This window comes from Podarcis vaucheri (assembly GCF_965113315.1).
Source record: "Podarcis vaucheri genome assembly, chromosome: 1".
In the NCBI taxonomy this organism is placed as follows: Eukaryota; Metazoa; Chordata; class Lepidosauria; order Squamata; family Lacertidae; genus Podarcis; species Podarcis vaucheri.
The window spans coordinates 84620330-84640708 of NC_138759.1; the positions used below are offsets into that span (position 1 = coordinate 84620330).

General features: G+C 42.4%; 1 protein-coding gene across 1 annotated transcript in view; it reads right to left on the minus strand.

Annotated features, from left to right (window-relative positions):
* Positions 1-19954, minus strand: part of ZDHHC5 (zDHHC palmitoyltransferase 5) — a 46673-nt gene extending 26719 nt beyond the window's left edge. Inside the window, exons 1-2 of the mRNA XM_082211454.1 lie at positions 19804-19954; positions 3502-4861 (exon numbers count right to left, since the gene is read on the minus strand). Of these exons, the coding sequence (XP_082067580.1) occupies positions 3502-3605 (104 nt within the window). The 5' untranslated portion in view covers positions 3606-4861; positions 19804-19954. The remainder of the gene's footprint in view (positions 1-3501; positions 4862-19803) is intronic.
* Between the last annotated feature and the right edge of the window lie 425 nt (positions 19955-20379).

A 20379-nucleotide genomic window follows, 5' to 3' on the forward strand; every position in this document is an offset into this window, starting at 1 on the left:
AATAGCTCTGCCCTCATCACAGCATAGCAGAATTGCATCATATTGTGAATGGGAAACCATGTAGCACAGTCCAATGACCACTGCTGACATGTCGGCTCATACTAATCATCATCAGTGTATTATTAATTACTATTTATTAATTACAGTGTTCGAAACCCCACAGGTGCCAGACGCGTTTTGCTACTGGCGCAGGGTGAATTATTACCATGTGGAGATCTCTGGATGCCAGGTTGGCGACTAATATCTCCATCTATCTGGGCCCTCCAGCTTTCTTAAGCAGGTAAGCAGAAGAACTTATTTATTGCATTTACATCCCATCCTTTTCTCCAAGGAGTACATGGTTCACCCTCCTCCTTAGTTAATCCCTACAACAACTCTGTAAGGTAGGTTAAACAAAGAGGCTGTGACTGGTCCAAGGTCATCCAGTGAGCTTCATGACTGAGTGGGAATCTGAACCCTGATCTCCCAGATCCTAGTCTGACACTCTAACCACTACACCACACTGACTTCCAAGAGCACTTCTGCTATGGGCAGCTGTAAAAATTAAGTGGACATATAAATATGGGGAAAGCAAAATGTCACTTACAGAAGGATCTGAAATATTTTCCATGAGGCTTGAATTTGTTTTATTCAGAATAGTTTTACTCAATGTTTTAATGTGTTGTATACCACTTTGAGCTTTTTTTTAAAAAAAATATAAAGCAGTATAGAAATAATAGCTATTATTTTTATTATTATTTCTTCAAACACACACCCATGGCATCTTGGTTTAAGATATATAAGGTTAGCTTATACATCTAAGTTCCTAACACTGGTGATGAAGTTGACAGTAGACAACAAAAGCTTATGTCATAATTAATTTGAACTTTTGTATCATCTCAGACACAAGGCTTCAATGGAATAAGTACAGAATCAGCTTAAGCCAGTCAAATGAGAAAATAAGTGATGCAGATGCGGGAGTTAAAGCTATCTTTATACTTCAGTAAAACCCTGCATCACTTTTGAAAGAAACTATTAAACTCGTACCCCTATTCCTACAACAATGTGAAAATGCTACATGCCCATCTCAGGTACATGTTGGGAAGTATTTTTTAAAGTATGCTTCAGACACTACATGTTAATAGGTCTTCAAACATCAGGAGTACAGCTATGTTGCTTGTGAAACTTTTAACTATGAGACAGAAGCAGCCCTCAGAAATAGAGGTGATGTTCAGAAATGCCATGGAGCATGGAGAGAATTACATTAAATCCATGGCTCCCACCCCAAATGACTCTGAATAAAACTTAAATGTCAGGAGGGCTTCAATCCTTCTTGAAGAGAAGGATAGTTATGATTCAATTTTAAAATGTTATAAAGTAGGCTAGCCAACTTCAACTAGCCTAGAATTAACTGACTGAATTTTCATTCTGAACAAGCCATATATATGTATACATATTTCTAGCTTACAAAGCATAGGAACATCCAGTAAATACAATTGTAGCTCTCTGCAGAATGCTTCTATAGTATACGTATGGTGGGGGAAAAGTTTAAATACTGTACTTTTTATGACTACCTTCTGTGGATCTGAAAATACATACCTGTTACAGCAACTAGTCCCATAAATGCCATCAAAAATTGCTTTCCTGTTACTAAGTTCACTGATTATGTATTAAATAAAAGGAGTAACTCAAAGGATTCCACTGATGGAATTCAAGCACATCACATGGAAGTGATATATACATTTCAGACAAGGTCTGCCAACAGTTGTGGTATATCACCGAAGTTATGAGCTGCTGAGATAGCTCTGTTGGTAGAACATGAAACTCTTAATCTCAGAGTTGTGGGTTTGAACCCCATGTTGGGCAAAAGATTTCTGCATTGCAGGGAGTTGGACGAGATAACTCATGTGGTCCCAACTTTACAATTCTATGATTCTAAGACAGCCTCTTCCTTAAGCATTACTTGTTATACTACCTGGTGAAGAAGTGGTATATTTATTTATCCAGAGACTATGTGCTAGCAAACTTAAACTTTCTGCTATACAGCACTTTAAACAATCATATTTTGTATGCCCAAATATGTGCACAAATCAGTCTTCTCACCCTGAACATTACTTATTTCAACTTGACTTCACAAAAAGCCATCACTGAAAACTATATCACTGTGTGTGTGCAAATGTTTTAAAAAGTATTTGAATCATATATTGCATAAAATTATTCCTTCAAGTGTGCACAATTTAGCCATTTTTTCATACACATCACTGCAATTATTTAACATGAAGACCAATAACAACCTCAATGGTAAACCAGGATAACAGCTCCTACCTGTGGCTTATTTTCCTCCCTAAGTATCCAAACTCCTTGTATGACAAGCATTCTGTTCAACAGAAACTGATGTTTTTGTAGTATGCCATTCACAATCTCAGATTGCCTATTGCAATTCTCTTTTATAAATGTCAGTGGACATTTTCCACAGCAACAGATTCTGAAACACAACTGACAACTTTGAAGGTAAGGAGGCTTTCAGTTTTTATAATTAATTGTAATTGATCTTACTCACTGTATGATTTTTAAATACACCATTTAGACTCTGGTAGTTAAGCAGCATATAAATATGTTAAATAAAACAAATAACAACCAGACAAGTTATTTAGGCTATTTTAATGGTCTCACAGCCTTCAATTAAGTTATGCTTAACAGATATTACTCTATACAGTCAACATATCTGATTATTTTGACTACAAATAAGCCTCCCAATGCTGAACAACAAAACATCACTCCTCTGCATTGCAGGTAGAGTTGTGAACCCCAATATATACAGTAACCTCAGTGCTTGTGCCCAAACGAAGCTCTCACACTTCCCAGCACAGTGAAACATTATTTTATCTACTGGATGTGCATTTTAATCTAGGTTCTACTTACATTTCTTTCCAAGAGGTCCCTATAATAAAAGCTGTAGGAATGGCACTCTTCCACCACAGAAAAACTGAAGTGTAACCTTGGCCATTGCAAGTGAGCAAGATGTGGTGGCCTGGTTTGCACAAACAAATCCTGCCTTAGTAAGACAGGATATGCCCTAGTATTATACACTCACTTGCTGGTTCTTTGCTAACTGAAAACTATGGCTTCTCTGGCAGTCCTCTTCCAGAATCTAAAGCCAACTTCACTTCACACATAACGGGAAACTATGCTTAACTCTGGCTTCCTGGTTTGTTTCCACATACCTATACAGTATTGTAGGAGCAAAAGCAAGTGCATATACAACCAATGTATTTAATATGACCATAAACATGACTGCAAAGTTCAACAAAGCTAAACAAAATTAGCCATCAAATCAGTGGGTTCTGAGTGCCCTGATTCAGATTACCATTTCTGTCAGCATAACAAAAATGAATACACGGCTGGCTTTTTCTATCCAGGAGTACTGGATTTTCTTAACAGCCTCTAGACTCACATGCAAAACTGCCAACCCAGTCTATCCATGCCCCCCTTCCCCAAATACTATATATTTTCTTGACTCACGTAAAAGCAAAGAAGAGTGTGGTGGATCCTACTAGGAAGATTGCAGCTGCTGATACAGGGACATACTTGCTGGGTTTGAATCTCTTTCCAGATGCTGCTGGCATGTTGGAGCTCTGATCGATGATCCGCCCTGCAGCATAGCCTAGGCCCAACTGGAGTCAGAAAGGACAAGAAAATGCAGGAGGGACCTTCAAAAAGAAAAGCAACTGTGCAAAGGAGAGACTTTTAAATCTGCATTCAAGTTCTTGTAGTTAGCTGTTACGAGTCAGATCAGATTTACAGTATGATCCAGATGAAAATGAATAGTAGTATGCACAACCAAAGCAAGTGTCACAGAAGACAACAATGGGAATTCTATATGTAGTCCCAAGATTCTTGTGGGGCAAGGAAAATTAAAAATATAAAATGAGAGCTTGTACTCCAATTGAAAATTCTAGTGGTTCAAGAAATTGCACAGGTTCCTGTACCAGGAAAGCCCTGTAAAAATGTGCGCTTCCTAGAGTAGAGATGATCCTCTTCTGAGGTGACACAGAGTTGAAAATGCAGCAAATGAAGTATCAGAATTGGGCTAGACGTTTTAGTGCAAGAGTGCAGGATGAGCCAAATAAGCAGCCCAAGGAAGGTGATCAATGAAAGACACAAGGTATGGTTTGCTTTGTTATTTTTGTTTCAGAAAACACATGGTAATTTTGCAATGTAGACTCTGGAGCAAGTTTCTCCTTTTTAATCTGTTTGTTGTTGCTCAGCAGGTTATTGTGCTAGCAAATCTGCCATGCTTGTGCACATCATTCTCTGCCCCCCCACCTCGTGCCGCAAATGTTCTCTTCTTTTAAAGTAGGAGCACTCTCCCCTGATTTCACCAGGAACTAGGGTTGTCTGGCATTCGTTGTTTAATTTTGTTTATTTCTCTCTTGACTACTAAATCCGGGTAACAGCTGGTGCAAGGTTGAGCTGAAAATCCTTTTCTTTCAAGGGGGAGTAGGGGGCACACTGGAAGGCAGGTCTTGCGTTTTAGTCTCCTTATTTGTTCCCTTGTGTGCACCAAAAATCCTTCAACAAGTCCAGTTTTACTGGTAAAAACTGAAAATTAAGTTTGAGATTGCTTCATTAATTATGGATCAGTTGTGTCTGGAGTAGACCCAGTTAGAGACTGAGTTTTCAAATGTTTTCCTAAAAATCCAAAATGTAACTGACAGTAAAAAGAAAAGATGCCTGGGACCTCCACACCCATGTCCTAGAGCACTTTGTCTGCTCCAAACTGTTGCATTCTCACACAAATAAAATTAATCCTTATTCATTCATATTTGCTTTAAAAGTCTTTAAATCATTTTGCCAACTTGTCATCTTGAGCTTCTTGTACCTAGAAGAGATAAAAATAAGGTTAAGCATTCAAGAGAAAGTGCAATGCAGTACTGATCCTTAGTACAGATCTGAGAGTTAAGAGCCAAAGTACTTTTCCCATATGAGAACCTATAATTATGGGTAACAGTCTTATGTGACTCAGTTTCCACATCTGTAAAACTTGTGAGACATGTTATATTTAGGACACACACCAGGACATATTTTGCACTCAGGGAACTTCAAACATCCATTAACTCATTCCGGATTTTGGGATTATCTAAAATTATCTATTAATGTTAATAAAACTGAAACCCAAAACCCGGTGGCTTACCTTTATTTTCAGCATATTCAGAGCCAGGACTCCACTCTTTTAAAAAGGCAGATTTTCTTTTCAAAAGACAGTATACATTAAGACAGCTAACTCTTTGTTCTACCAGAATTAGGTGATTGTTTCTCAAAATGTCAGGGTCAAATATTTCATGGCTTGTATCTTAAAAGGCAGACTCTTTACTGTTATAAAGTTTTTATCCTTAAAATAGATTTGCAGAACCTAACTTTCAGATCTGTTACTTTGCCCATCAGTCCTTTAAGCCTCTCCCCAGCTATGCACATCCCCTTTGACTGTATTTCCTATTGGTCAGATTCTCTCTCCTTCCTTCTGATATGCCTTCTGGATGTTGCTTGCAAGATGATTAATAGCCTTCTCTTTCCCTTGTAGGTTTAACAAATAGATTCCTACAAGCAGGAACCTTGTAGTGTTTTCCAGCTCATAATGCTGTTGTGCATCCCCAACCAATAAAATAACTCCTGCAGCCAGCCTGGAATGAATGGTCAGTGTTGCTCCCCCCCCCCCGCCATTGGGTGGGGTTTCAGGGAGATTATTTTTGACTCCCCCAAGCCTTTTCTTACCCCACTATCTGGACTGGTTGCAAGCCCAGTTTATAACTGAGCAGTTTATAACAATATGGGGGGGGGGCTTCTAAGACGTGTGGTAAAGGGAAAATATGTGCTTTTTTCTTTTTAACTTCATGCCATTTTTCTGTAGGGGCATCTGGAAAACCACCTTGCCCTGAAGGAAGGGGAGAAGAAAGAAGCTTGGGGATTCCACCCATCCTGCTCCCATTGTGGCCCCTCCATCATCCAAATGTCATCACATGGATTCCTGTAGAACCAACTTGCCCTGAGGACACTGGAACAGAGAAACAGCCTGGTGAACAGCCAGCACCCAGCTCCCATAGCAACCCTTCCCCCAAACTGCAGTCACAGTTTAGCTTCTTTGCTATCTATCAACAAGAACATCCCACAAAGAAGGGAGGTGTGATCAGTAGTAATGAAAAACTCATATGAGAAATGAGACACCTGAAGAGTGAACTAATTGACATGATACAGGGAACTGTGGGATTAATTCATTTAACAAAGACGTTTCAGAACCTTAAAACCCACTTTTCTAATTATTTACTAAGTATGATAGTACTGTCTCTCAGAACAACTTTGGAAAAAGAAACATCAATGATCAGAGTAGAATAAGACTATTGTTTGAGATTACAGGATGAGTCAGGCCCCTAGAAATACAGTATGAGGTCTGTATACTTTGACTACCCAAATCCAAATAAAATTTCACTAAAAAGCTATTCCCTAGGGCCTAGAGCCAACTATAGACTGAGTTATTTTAACTGGACCAGACAAAAAATTGCAAGGCCAATAGAAACATAGCAAGAAGATGTGGTACTCAATGTCTAGGAGTAACTATATTAAATGTGATGTTCCCACTAGAATCATAGAATCATAGAATCATAGAGTTGGAAGAGACCACAAGGGCCATCGAGTCCAACCCCCTGCCAAGCAGGAAACACCATCAGAGCACTCCTGACATATGGTTGTCAAGCCTCTGCTTAAAGACCTCCAAAGTAGGAGACTCCACCACACTCCTTGGCAGCAAATTCCACTGTCGAACAGCTCTTACTGTCAGGAAGTTCTTCCTAATGTTTAGGTGGAATCTTCTTTCTTGTAGTTTGGATCCATTGCTCCGTGTCCGCTTCTCTGGAGCAGCAGAAAACAACCTTTCTCCCTCCTCTATGTGACATCCTTTTATATATTTGAACATGGCTATCATATCACCCCTTAACCTCCTCTTCTCCAGGCTAAACATGCCCAGCTCCCTTAGCCGTTCCTCATAAGGCATCGTTTCCAGGCCTTTGACCATTTTGGTTGCCCTCCTCTGGACACGTTCCAGTTTGTCAGTGTCCTTCCTGAACTGTGGTGCCCAGAACTGGACACAGTACTCCAGGTGTGGTCTGACCAGAGCAGAATACAGTGGCACTATTACTTCCCTTGATCTAGATGCTATACTCCTATTGATGCAGCCCAGAATTGCATTGGCTTTTTTAGCTGCCGCGTCACACTGTTGGCTCATGTCAAGTTTGTGGTCAACCAAGACTCCTAGATCCTTTTCACATGTACTGCTCTCAAGCCAGGTGTCCCCCATCTTGTATTTGTGCCTCTCATTTTTTTTGCCCAAGTGCAATACTTTACATTTCTCCCTGTTAAAATTCATCTTGTTTGTTTTTGCCCAGTTCTCTAATCTGTCAAGGTCATTTTGAAGTGTGATCCTGTCCTCTGGGGTGTTAGCCACCCCTCCCAGTTTGGTGTCATCTGCAAATTTGATCAGGATGCCCTTGAGTCCATCATCCAAGTCGTTGATAAAGATGTTGAATAAGACCGGGCCCAAGACAGAACCCTGTGGCACCCCACTAGTCACTCTTCTCCAGGATGAAGAGGAACCATTGATGAGCACCCTTTGGGTTCGGTCAGTCAGCCAGTTACAAATCCACTGAGTGGTAGCATAGTCAAGACCGCATTTTACCAGCTTCTTTACAAGAATATCATGGGGCACCTTGTCAAATGCCTTGCTGAAATCAAGGTAGGCTACATCCACTGCGTTCCCTTCATCTACCAGGCTTGTAATTCTGTCAAAAAACGAGATCAGGTTAGTCTGACATGACTTATTTTTCAGAAATCCATGCTGACTATTGGTGATCACAGCATTCCTTTCTAGGTGCTCACAGACTGTTTGCTTAATGATCTGCTCCAGAATCTTCCCTGGTATTGATGTCAGACTGACTGGGCGGTAATTATTTGGGTCCTCTCTTTTCCCCTTTTTGAAAATAGGGACAACATTTGCCCTCCTCCAGTCTGCCGGGACTTCGCCTGTTCTCCAGGAATTCTCAAAGATGACTGCCAGTGGTTCTGAGATCACATCTGCCAGTTCTTTTAATACTCTTGGATGCAGTTCATCTGGCCCTGGAGACTTGAATACATCTAAACTAGCCAAATATTCTTGTACTATCTCCTTAGTTATTCTGGGCTGTGTTTCCTTTGCTGAATCATTTGCTCCAAATTCTTCAGGTCGGGCATTGTTTTCTTTATCGGAGAAGACTGAGGCAAAGAAGGCATTGAGGAGTTCAGCCCTTTCTGTGTCCCCTGTTTGCATTTCACCATCTTCTCCTCTGAGTGACCCCACTGTTTCTTTGTTCTTCCTTTTGCTACGAACATACCCATAAAAGCCTTTTTTGTTGCTTTTAACCTCTCTAGCAAGCCTGAGTTCATTCTGTGCTTTAGCTTTTCTGACTTTGTGTCTACACGTGCTGGCTATTTGTTTGAATTCCTCTTTGGTGGTTTCCCCCCTTTTCCATTTTTTGTACACATCCTTTTTTAATCTTAATTCAGTTAAAAGTTCTTTAGATAGCCACCCTGGCTTCTTTAGGCACCTTCCATGTTTCCGTCTCATTGGTATTGCCTGACGTTGTGCTTTTACTATCTCCCTCTTAACAAACTCCCAGCCATCATGAACTCCCTTTCCTTTTAGTATTGTTGTCCATGGGATCTCACCCAGCACTTCCCTAAGTTTTATGAAGTCGGCTTTCTTAAAGTCAAGAAATTGAGTCCTAGTATGCTTGGCTGCTCCTTTCCGCTGTATAGTAAACTTCAGAAGAGCATGATCACTCGCGCCTAATGATCCTTCCACATCTACCCCACCAACCAGGTCATCGACATTGGTTAGGACCAGATCTAAAATGGCTGTTCCTCTTGTTGCCTCTCCCACTTTCTGGACAATGAAGTTGTCTGCAAGGCCAGTGAGGAATCTGTTTGACCTTATGCTCTTGGCTGAGTTTGACGTCCAACAAATATCCGGGTAATTGAAGTCCCCCATTACTATCTCCCTTCCTTTTGCATGCTTGGCCATCTGTTCCAGGAAGGCATCATCTATGTCCTCCGTTTGGCTTGGGGATCTATAGTAAACTCCCACAATGAGGTCTCTGTTATTCTTCTCTCCCTTAATTTTGACCCAAATGCTCTCACTTTGGCTTTGAGGTTCTAAATCTTGGATCTCTTCACAGGTATACATATCCCTGACATATAACGCCACTCCTCCTCCTTTCTTGTCTGGTCTGTTTCTCTGAAATAGATTGTATCCCCCCATTATTACATTCCAATCGTGGGACTTATCCCACCAGGTTTCAGTGATGCCTATTATGTCATATTTAGTTTGCTGTACCAAGAGCTCAAGCTCATCTTGTTTATTTCCCATGCTTTGCGCATTAGTGTACAGACATTGAAGTCCATTAATCATTCCCCCGTGTCTCTTATTTAAGGATTTTTTCCTCCCACCACTAGGTCTGCGTGCTGTTTGCTCCATTTGGTCTATGACATCTGGATGATCATCTTCATTAATTGATAAACTCCTACCTTCAGGAGCACTGTCTCCCTCCCCCACATTAGTCAGTTTAAAGCCCTCCTGATGAGGTTTCTGATATTTTTGGCAAAAACATTTCTCCCAACCGTTGTGAGGTGCAGCCCATCACTTGCCAGAAGTCCATCTTCAAGAAACTGCAGTCCGTGATCTAAGAATCCAAACCGTTCCTGTTTACACCATTTGCGAAGCCAGCTGTTCACTTCCACTATTTTCCCCTCTCTCCCTGGGCCACGTTGTTCAACTGGGAGGACAGACGAGATGACAATTTGTGCATTTAGTTGCTTCAATTTCCTGCCGAGAGCCTCGTAGTCTCTTTTGATCTTCTGGAGGCTATTGCTTGCAGTGTCATTGGTTCCCACATGAACCAAGAGGAAGGGGTAATTGTCAGTGGGTTTTATGATTCCTTGCAGTCGTTCAGTTACATCTTGGATCTTAGCCCCGGGGAGACAGCACACTTCCCGAGACATCTTGTCAGGCCCACAGATCACTGCTTCTGTTCCCCTCAGTAGGGAATCCCCTATCACCACTACACGCCTCCTCTTGGGTTTGGTCGGGGTTCTTCCGTGAGCTGTCCGTTCCAAGGTCGCCTGCACATTCCCTGAGGACTGACTTTGCTGCTCGTCTTTATTTACCTGATCGACTGTAATGAGGGAGAGATCCTCAAATGGAGTCTGCTCTCCGTCTTCCATGCTAGGGGAGAGGACCTCAAAGCGATTGTGTGTTTCTAAACAATCAGAGTGAACCCTGGGCCTCCTACTTCTTTGAGTCACGTTTCTCCATATATCTGGCTCCTGTGTTGGTGAACTAGCCTCCTTCTCAGGGGAGTCCCCTGTCTCCTCCTTGGTGGGGACGGTGTGCTCTGTTGCTTCCAAGAAGAGCTCCAGCTCTCTAATTCTTTGGAGCGTAGCTACACGTTCCTCCAGTTGCTGGACTTTGTCTTTTAAAAGGGCAATCAACATGCAATTGCTGCAGGTAAAGCTGCCTGCAACCTTTGGCAAGATGGCAAACATTGCGCAGGAATCGCAGGCGACTGCAGCTGTTCCCTCCCCTTCCATCTTGAGATCGTGTCGTTGGGGGTGGCTACAGAGGTCCTCCATCATAAAAAGCTTGAAGACAGGACAAATAACTTCCCCCACAAAAAAACCCTAGGTCTCCCCCAACAAACGTTTGAGACTAGCTCCCCTAAATCTAAAAGATGGGTATAACTGCGCGCGCCGCTAGGCGCGCGCCGCTGGCCTGCAAACTCTGATAAGCTCCTCCCACAGCTAATCCCCTGCCTCAACAGAAACCCTGCCCCCTCTGACCTTTACACAGGGAAAACAGCTAATCAGCCACAAAGAAACAGACACAGACAAGAAAACCCTTTTTGCTCCTTCTTCAACTGCTGCCCTGCAAACTCTGATAAGCTCCTCCCACAGCTAATCCCCTGCCTCAACAGAAACCCTGCCCCCTCTGACCTTTACACAGGGAAAACAGCTAATCAGCCACAAAGAAACAGACACAGACAAGAAAACCCTTTTTGCTCCTTCTTCAACTGCTGCCCTGCAAACTCAGAATATCACAGAACCCTGCAGGACGGTACAATAAATGAATATGTACAATTTTTTGTTACAATACCTCAAGTTCAAAGTTACCCATCTCCAATAAAAAAGGGAGTCGAAATACAAAGGACAAAGGAACTAGAGAAAGGAAGAACATAAGGAGGCAAAGGCAATGAATCTGTATATAATTTAACTGTACATCCAGAATGTAGCCATTTGGGCTCTCTGGAGCAAAGGGGTAAGAAATGGTGCTAATGTAATTTCCAGGGCAGGCAGCAGGCAGTGAGAGAGGACAGACAAGACCTTGCAGACAGTAACTATACTAAGACCATTTTTATGGAAACCATCCTCCACTGCTGTTTAACCATGCTGATCCCCCTTTGTCTTATTTGCGTCTTTTTCGAACAGTGACATGAATTTTATTTGACCTTCTACATAGCTTTAAATAACTTCCAGGGTTCCTGGTGAGATCTGATACTTCTGTGTCTTACCACTTCTGTGTCTTACCATCTTCCTTTTAACAGATTCAAAGGGTGGGTTTAAACTAATGGGTCCTCTCAGTGAAAGTCCTGTGCAAAGACTAATAAGAATAAGAATAATGTATTTATACCCCGCCCATCTGGCTGGGCTTCCCCAGCCACTCTGGGCGGCTTCCAACAAAAGATTTAAAATACAGTAAGACATCAATCATTAAAAACTTCTCTAAACAGGGCTGCCTTCAGTTGTCTTCTAAATGTGAGATAGTTGTTTATTTCTTTGACATCTGATGGGAGGGCGTTCCACAGAGCGGGCATCACTACCGAGAAGGCCCTCTTCTGTTTCTCTGTGCAATGGGGCTTCCCCCACCCCATACACATGCTAAAAGTAATTGACTCTGGGAGGATCAGGGAAAACCCTGGATGGGAGGGGGATTGCTATGCATGGCAAGGAAGAACATGACACTGAATTTCTAATTTGTTGGAACTGCAGCACTCTACACACACACAAAGAAATATAGTGAAATGTTGGCCTTTTTGGGAAATTTCCCACACTCACATGCTAAATTAAATTAAAAATAAATCTGATAGCATTTGTGCAATTATTTCCAAGCAGACTGACAGCATTTCTAGAAGTGACCACAGGAGGAATGACTACTGCAGAGAGTGCAGAGAGAAGAAACATCAAGCTGCATCTGCAGCAGCAGAACAATCTGCCCCAGCTGCAACAACCATGCCTCTCCCGTATCAGTCTCTACAATCGCAACAAGCGCTGTAACCTTCCAACAGTTTAACCCTCAAATTGACTCCTATTGTCTCCCAAGACAGACGCACACCAACCACTCGGACAGCACTTACATCTTCTATTAGATCCTGAGCACTACTTTGGATAATTCAATAGTTGCCTCATTTTATTGGTTGTATGACTAATTGTTGCATGGCAAAATATGTGGGCTTTTTAAAACCAGAAATGTTATCTGACAGACCTATGGTCCCCCAAAAAGCTTTTGTTGCTTTACCCACCAGCAACTGAGTGAAAACAACAAGCATTTATGTTCCTACATTTTCTACTTATATGCCACTTGAAAAGTGGTTAAGAATTCAGAAACTGATGCTAGTCAAGGTACACTGAAATTAATGGATCTAAGTTAATCACATCAATTAATTTCAACAGAACTTACTATGAACAGAACTAAGATTGGAAGCAATACTGAAAACTAACCATGATTTAACTTTTGCATGTAACAGCAGTAATTAGTTGTCACTGTCAACCAGTGATGTGGGGTTTCTGGAAAACTTCTGGAGGGAATTTCGATACAAATTATAGAGTAAATTGCGTGAGATAATTTGTGGTTCGTTAAGTGATTTAAATTAGAATATTTATTTTATTTGTATTTAGAGGAAAAAGCCAAAAACATTGCCAAGCTTTTTAAATATTTATTAGTAACTGGCGTGCATTCAGTATTACGAACAAACTTATGAGTGAAAAGTTTCTATGGAGAAATAAAGCACTGGAAAATGTTACACCCATATCACTATCTCAGCTAGACAATATACTTCCAGAATCCTTTTAAAAGCAGCAAATCTATTTGTTTGCTCCATTATCTTCAGTATAGGTCCATCTTTTCCCAGGCACAGGTCAAATAAATGCATTTCTCTCTAGAAAAATACCAGTTGCAATATTTTCCTTTCAAGATGCCCGTCTCCACCCCCCCAAATGCTCAAATTACAACCGTTTATATGCAGATTTGCACCTCCATAAATTGTACAGTTTCAACAACAACATCCTGCTAGAGGAAAGGGCATATGCCTCCCTACAGCCCCCCAGGGTGACCTACCATACTGTTTTGAAAAGTACCCCAATGCCCTATATCAGCTTTTTAGGGGGCACATAGGGAAGAGGGTATTGGCAAAAATCATCTCCCTGTACCCTTCTGCCAGCACACCAGTACTCTGACCACAAGACTCAATCCAAATCAACAATTGGTATTTCAAACAATTACCCTAAATTTCAACTGTATATAATAATGAAAACTCAAAGAGTACTGTGTTGTTTGCTGGCATACAGAATAAGAATAATTCTAATACAGGTAAGAGCTTGTCAATGGAGTTTCATGCAGCAGCTTTACCTGAACCATCCTCAGCAAACTGCTTATTCTGTTATTTATGTTATATCAAATTAGAAAAAATACTTGGTGTTCAGTTTTAATTTTCTGCAATTTCTTCTTCCAATGTGACTCAGATACCTCATTTCCAGTACATCTGATATTACCCTCTTTATTCACTCTTCCTTCTTAAAAAAAAATATTTTTTGACTTGAATTATCAGCCCTCACACTTTTCACACATTATCATCTTCCTATAGTTAAATCATGAACATGTACAGTGGACGCTTGGGTGGTGAACGTGATCTGTGTGGGATGCACGTTCGCAATCTGCGTCTGTGCACGCGCAGGTTGTGGTTCGGCGCTTCTGCGCATGCACGAAGCGCAATTTAGCACTTCTGTGCATGCGTAACCGCCGAAACCCGGAAGTAACCCGTTCTGGTACTTCCGGGTTTTGGCGGTCCGCAACCTGAAAAAACGCAACCTGAAGTGGCTGTAACCCGAGGTATGACTGTATTGCTGATTTTCACACTGAAGTCCTTTCATTCAGCCACCATGCTTCCCGATTTACCAAGGCTACCAATACAGAATAAGTAAAATGACTCTCTAAAGTGTTCCCTGGTATTATTTTCTTCATGTCCAAATATTACCTTCTATAGCCTTTCTAGTTGTCTCTTATCCACCTAAGCTTCCTTTTAGAAGAATCTGTTTCGTGATTTCCCCCACCTTTCCCCAGACACCATTACTCAGGTCTTTACTTACCCATACTGTTTTTTCACCTCACTGAACTCAACTCCAAACCCTTATTCAAGGCAGCCAGTTTTGAAATTCACCCATTTCCCCCCCACAACTTTCCCCAATTCCTTATCCTTTAAATTTTCATTAAAGCGTCAATAGTCTCAGGTGAACCATCACACCAGTACCTTCAATCTGCCTCCTTACAGAAGCTCCATTATTCTTTACACCTCCAATTCATACATATACAAAGGCTGTACTACTGATTACAATTTCTTCTGCTCCCTAAACCCATAATTTCCTCACTCTAGAACACTATCAACAGTGTTTATATTAGGCATTAGTCTTCCTGAAACAATACCATATTCTTTTTTCAAAAACTTATTGGCATCTCACTCACCACCTCAAAGTACCGTATTTTTCGCTCCATAAGATGCACGTTTTCCCTCCTAAAAAGTAAAGGGAAATGTCTGTGTGTCTTATGGAGCAAATGTGTGGTCCCTGGCAGCGGTGGAGCTGGGGACTTTGGTTCCCGGAGTGGCACGTCACCCGTGCAAGCGTCCCCCGCCTGTGCGAGTGGGTGGGGAGAGGTGAGACGGGGGAAGAGGGCTTTAGAACACTCTTTAGAGTTCCCTCCGTCTGAAGGGCTCTGTGACTTGCATGAGAGCAGCCAGGAGCCAGCACGGAGGGTGATCTTCCTCCCTCGCGTGCTCTGTCAAATTGGGACGGGGAGCTTTTTTCTTGCTTTCCTCCTCTAAAAACTAGGTGCATCTTATGGTCAGGTGCGTCTTATGGAGCAAAAATACGGTGATGCTATCTGTATTCACCAAGCCTTACTAGACTAGAATTCTAAGGATACAATTCTGTGCCACATGCTGCTGTAGGTTTTTAGCTTTTTCTATTTTATCTGTAAGCTGCCTTGAGTCCCAGACAGAGTAAAAGGTGGGAAATAATGATCATAATAGGTGGAGAGGAAGTAGCGGCATATACGATACACAAGCCCACTTCTTCAAGCCACTTTACAAATTAAGCTGTTGGTTTGTTTCTCAAGCCACTTTGCACAATATAGATGTAACTACAAAGCTTCCTAAAAGCAATCTCACAAGAGCTAGCAACTGTTTATAAAGATGTTTATCCAAATAAGGTCCAGTTTTTAGCTCTAGTGCTGCAAAGTTCCAAGAATATCTTTATTCAGATCCTAAAGAGGAGTGTCTCTTAAACAGCTAACTTCAAATTATTGTCAACAGCTTTCCATCATATTAAAAAAAGTTTGGCTTGAATAGTTGTTTTTTAAAATGTCACTTTCCTGCCATCTTAAACAACTAGGTTAATATTAATTTAGCCATAAGAATGCTAGTTCTACAGTTCATCATTAAACCAAATCAATGCCCTAACACAGATGTCCAACAGGTTGATTGTGTTTGACTGGGATCACCAGGAGGTTCTGACCTGAAACCTCCCCCCCACAACAAAGCGGTAGATTACTGCCAGTTTTTTATTCTGTGAGTAGATTGCAGTTTGTTGGGAGTTGGACGTCCCTGCCCTAACAGATTCACTGAGTGAAAAGAAGATATTCTATGTAAAATGAAGAACCATTTTGTTCTTTTTTCAGATATGAATATTTACACCTAAACATATGCATTTCATTCTCATTGATAAAAAAACAGCTCTAGTCTGACCAGTCACCATCAGATCTCGCTTCTACATGTAAGTATGGAATTTTGCAGGGTGGGAGGCTGGACCAAGGCAAAATAAAGTAGAAAACACATTACAGCAGCAATTACAATATTACCCAGTCAGCAGGTTCCTATATTCCCATATTTAAATACACAAACTGTCACAAGTGCTATAATTCTTATATAGGACATTACCTCTACAGTGGTACCTCCGGTTACGAACTTAATTCATTCAGGAAGTCTGTTTGTAACCCGAAACCGTTCTTAACATGAGGTGCGCTTTTGCTAATGGTGTCTCCCACTGCTGCTGCACAATTTCCGCTCGCATCCTGGGACAAAGTTCCCAACCAGGAGACCTACTTCTGGGTTAGCGGAGCTCGTAACCCGAAGCATTCGTAAGGAGGGCGGTACGTAACACAAGGTTCCACTGTATAGCAAAAAGAATAGCACGCAAAATATATACAGTGCAATGTCACATACTCAGTTGCTAGATTTTGCACTGCCCTGATGGACATACGTCAAAGGACGGTTTGTCTCACAAACCAGGCCTAAACAGAAGGCCCATAATGCAAGACCTCTGCTGCTTCACGTTCCTTCCCTTATAGTCACTTTTAACTGTTTGTCTTTTCTCTCTTTCTGCTTTAAATTTATGTGAGTTATAACCACTTTTAACTATTTGCTTTTACCCCTCTCCTCTTTAAGTCTTATGTGCTTTATTTTATTCGCATGTTAGTATCTTATGCTGGTCTGCGACCTTAATAAAGTTTGTTGTCGTTGTACAGTGCAATAAAGACACACAGTCTTGCAGTAATATCCACCCTGCTCATATTAAATTAAAGCTTGCTGGCTGGGAAGACTCAAGCTGGTGCTCTTGAGCTCACTAAAGAGCTTCTGAACCAGCATATGCCGCTACTAATGGAAGTGTGGGGGCTATATTTGCATATTATCCCCCCAGCCCCTGAAAACAGGCTGCAGATAATTGGCACACCTGCCAGAAGAGGGAAGAAGGTGACACAGAGGCGGGAGAGGTGAAATCAACAAAAAATTGCTTGCTTTCTCTTTGCTGGATCAAAAGCACTTAAGTGAAAGTAAGGGCACCAACTGAAATGCACCCACACTCAACTTTAAAATGTACACTTATTCTTTAAAGTGCTTTACAATTCTATTTGGGTTCAATATTTCCTGCTTTCCTTTTATTTTTCCAATCACATTTGAAGGGATCTCTGAAATATTCTGACATGTGTCCTTGCCTGAATAGTTGCTAGAACCTTCTTCTCTTCATTATCTACAGGGAAGGGCAAAGTTCTCATCATACAGTACAGGATATGTTTTCTTGCACAAAGATCAGCTTATCACTATATACTGTCTCTTCTAAGTGAACCAGGTTTTCCAAACAACTGGAAAGAACGGGAAACACATATACAGCTGTGATTCATTACTGTGATTTATACTTTTCATGATAAAATACATTTAAGGAATGGAGACATTACCACAGTATACTCACTAATTAGTTAAACTTTATCAAGATTTAGATATGATGTAGTGTAACTTTTACCTAATCAAAGCCTCTATCACATGTGAATCACACTGGCCCCACCTTCAGACATGGGTGTTGATTTCACACAAACACACCATGGAAGCAAAGCTGAAAGCCCAATAACTCTCTGTGAACCACATGTACATCGCCTTGGGTTCCATAGTGGAAGAAAGGTAGGATATAAAAAGAATAAATTTTCAGAAATAAAACAATGCCATGTGAGTCTCTCTGGGTATTCCACAGATGGGCACTACTACCAAGAAGGCTATACTCAGATGACAGAAGTGCCTGGAGTGAAGTTTCCAAAGAGGACCTTAATGCACATACAGGTTGGTGCAAGAGCAGGCATCCCTTTGAGTACTTGAGTCCTAAGCCTTGTAGGACTTTAAAGATAAGCTGCAGCACTTTGAATGGTACTTGGAAATGGACTGGAAGCCAATGTAAGTTTCTGAAGACCAGTGCGATGCGTTTCTACTGACCAGCCCCTGGTGGCTATATCTAGAACTAACTGCAGTTAATTCTTCAAAGATTCCCACATATAATACATTTCAGTAATTAAGCCTAGGTGTTACAGAGCATAGAAAATAGTGGGCATCAGAATACTGTATAGGTGACATGCCATATAGAACAGAGGGGAACAGTTGGGGTTGCAGGGAGAATTATCAAGTATGGAAATATAAAGGAGGAAACAATTGATAAATGATTGTACTGATCAAGGAGTGTGCATGCTGTATAGGCGCAGAAAGAGGCTTAAGAGAGAGAGGGGGTTCAGGAAGAAAAAGGATTAACAGGTAATGACTTAAAAGGAAAAACAACAAGCTAGAATAGTACCCCCCAAATTTCCTAGTTAATGTTACCATGCAATCTAAGTTAATATCTAAAAGTGGCCTTCAAATTCATTTAAATTGTACATGCCTGGTTTTCTTGTTGAGGAGTTAGGATAATAAGGAAAACATAAGATACTTCAATTCCTGAAGTGCTTGTTCAAGCAAACATTAACAGATGAGGGAGGACCTGCTCCATCCATTACCAAGGTGACTTTGTGTACTGGAGATAAAAAGGTTTACTTCCTGAAAAGCAGGGCAGAGGCAAATGCTGGGATATCTTAACACTTTCAATCAGTCTTCCTTAAGTAAAAACATGGGGTCTATATAACTGCCCAGGAAGCATTTGTGAGAAATACAGATGGCATGCTCTCCTGAATAATCCCTAGAGAAGAAACTAAACTTCTTCACTTTTCCACCATATGAACACAAAGTAAGAAGCAAAGGGGAGGAGGGCTTGGTAAAGGTAAGAAGTGAAATATGATGTACAAGATATAAAAGTATCAGCTAGTTAACAAGTATCTTTGCTTTTCAGCAAGATCTTTCAAAGGGTTACTTATGGAAAGCGTTATCCTCAGGAGAATAAGCAATGCCATCTACATTTTGCAAGGCTATGATTACACACCCAACACAGTATGGAAGACAAGCCCCGTTTCTATATTTCCAACTTGGTCCCCTCACTCCAACTATCGCCACACACCTATAGGCCGGGCCCAAAACTATAATTACAAACCTATTAGTAGATACGTTACCCTTAAAACAAGCGGCCTTAAGTAGGCCACCACCTTGTCAAGTGACCACGGTTTTATAGAACAAAAAGTGGTGGGGGGGGAGGAAGAGAGGAGAGAGAAGGAGCTTATCGGGAAAGGAACTTATCCACTCATGAGTATTACCGACAACACAAGCTGCTACCGGCACGGAACTCAAAAGAAAAACACTTCGCAACCCTCTAAAAGCGAAAGTAACAGTAGCTGTCGCAAAGAGAGAGCGGGGGTGCGGCGGGGGCCACCTACGCGGGAAGGGCCCTGAGGGGACGTAGGTGGGGTGGAAGTTACACTCTCGGCCAGCCCACGGCAGGAAAAGGGTGGGATGGGGAGGTAAGGCGAGCGAGGGGGAAGCAGGCGACGCGGCTACTTCCTTCTCTACTCCCTCACTCTTCACTACCCCGAGGAAGGGCAGGGAGACGTTAGGCCCCGCCGAGCCGTTGCTGAGGGAGTCCCCCTCCACGCCCGCCTCGCCCTTAGGTGGAGGTGAGCCTCTCCCTCCCGTGCCCTCGCTACCGTCACCCCCCGGCCCGCCTCGCCTGGCAACTCACCCGCCAAAAACGTTCCCACTGGTGCCGCCGCCGCCGCCGCGCCTGGCTCCCGCCCTGTGAGGCGAGGAACTCGCTCGCTCGGCCCAAGCAGTGAGGAGAAGCACCAAGCAAGGGGCGCGGGGCGCGCACGCGCGCTCTCAAAGCCGTCCGGGCTCGCGACGCGGCTCGCCGGTTGGTCAGGTTGCTGCTCGCCCGCGCTCCCCCACGCGCGCGTGCGCACTCGCTCCCCAGTTCACCCCGCCTTCGCCTTCCTTCGCTCGCGCTCTCGCGGGCATGCGCGGGAAGCGATAGGCTGAATGAAGGAAAGGATTCGTTTGCGTAAAAGGGGAGGAGCCGCGCGTCTACAAATCGTGACTGAGGGAAGAGAGGAGCAGCAGCAATAGCAACAGCGGCATTTCCACACGCATGCTCGGTCTCGTGGTACCCGAGAGGACCAGGACCACCTTACGAAAGAACTGGGAGGGGTAGGGACGAAAGTATAGGGCGAGCATGCGTGAATCGTCCTCCCGTATGCAGATTATTTCTTGACGTCCCGCTTCCAAGCACCTTATTGGAACGCTGCGGCTGAGATTGACA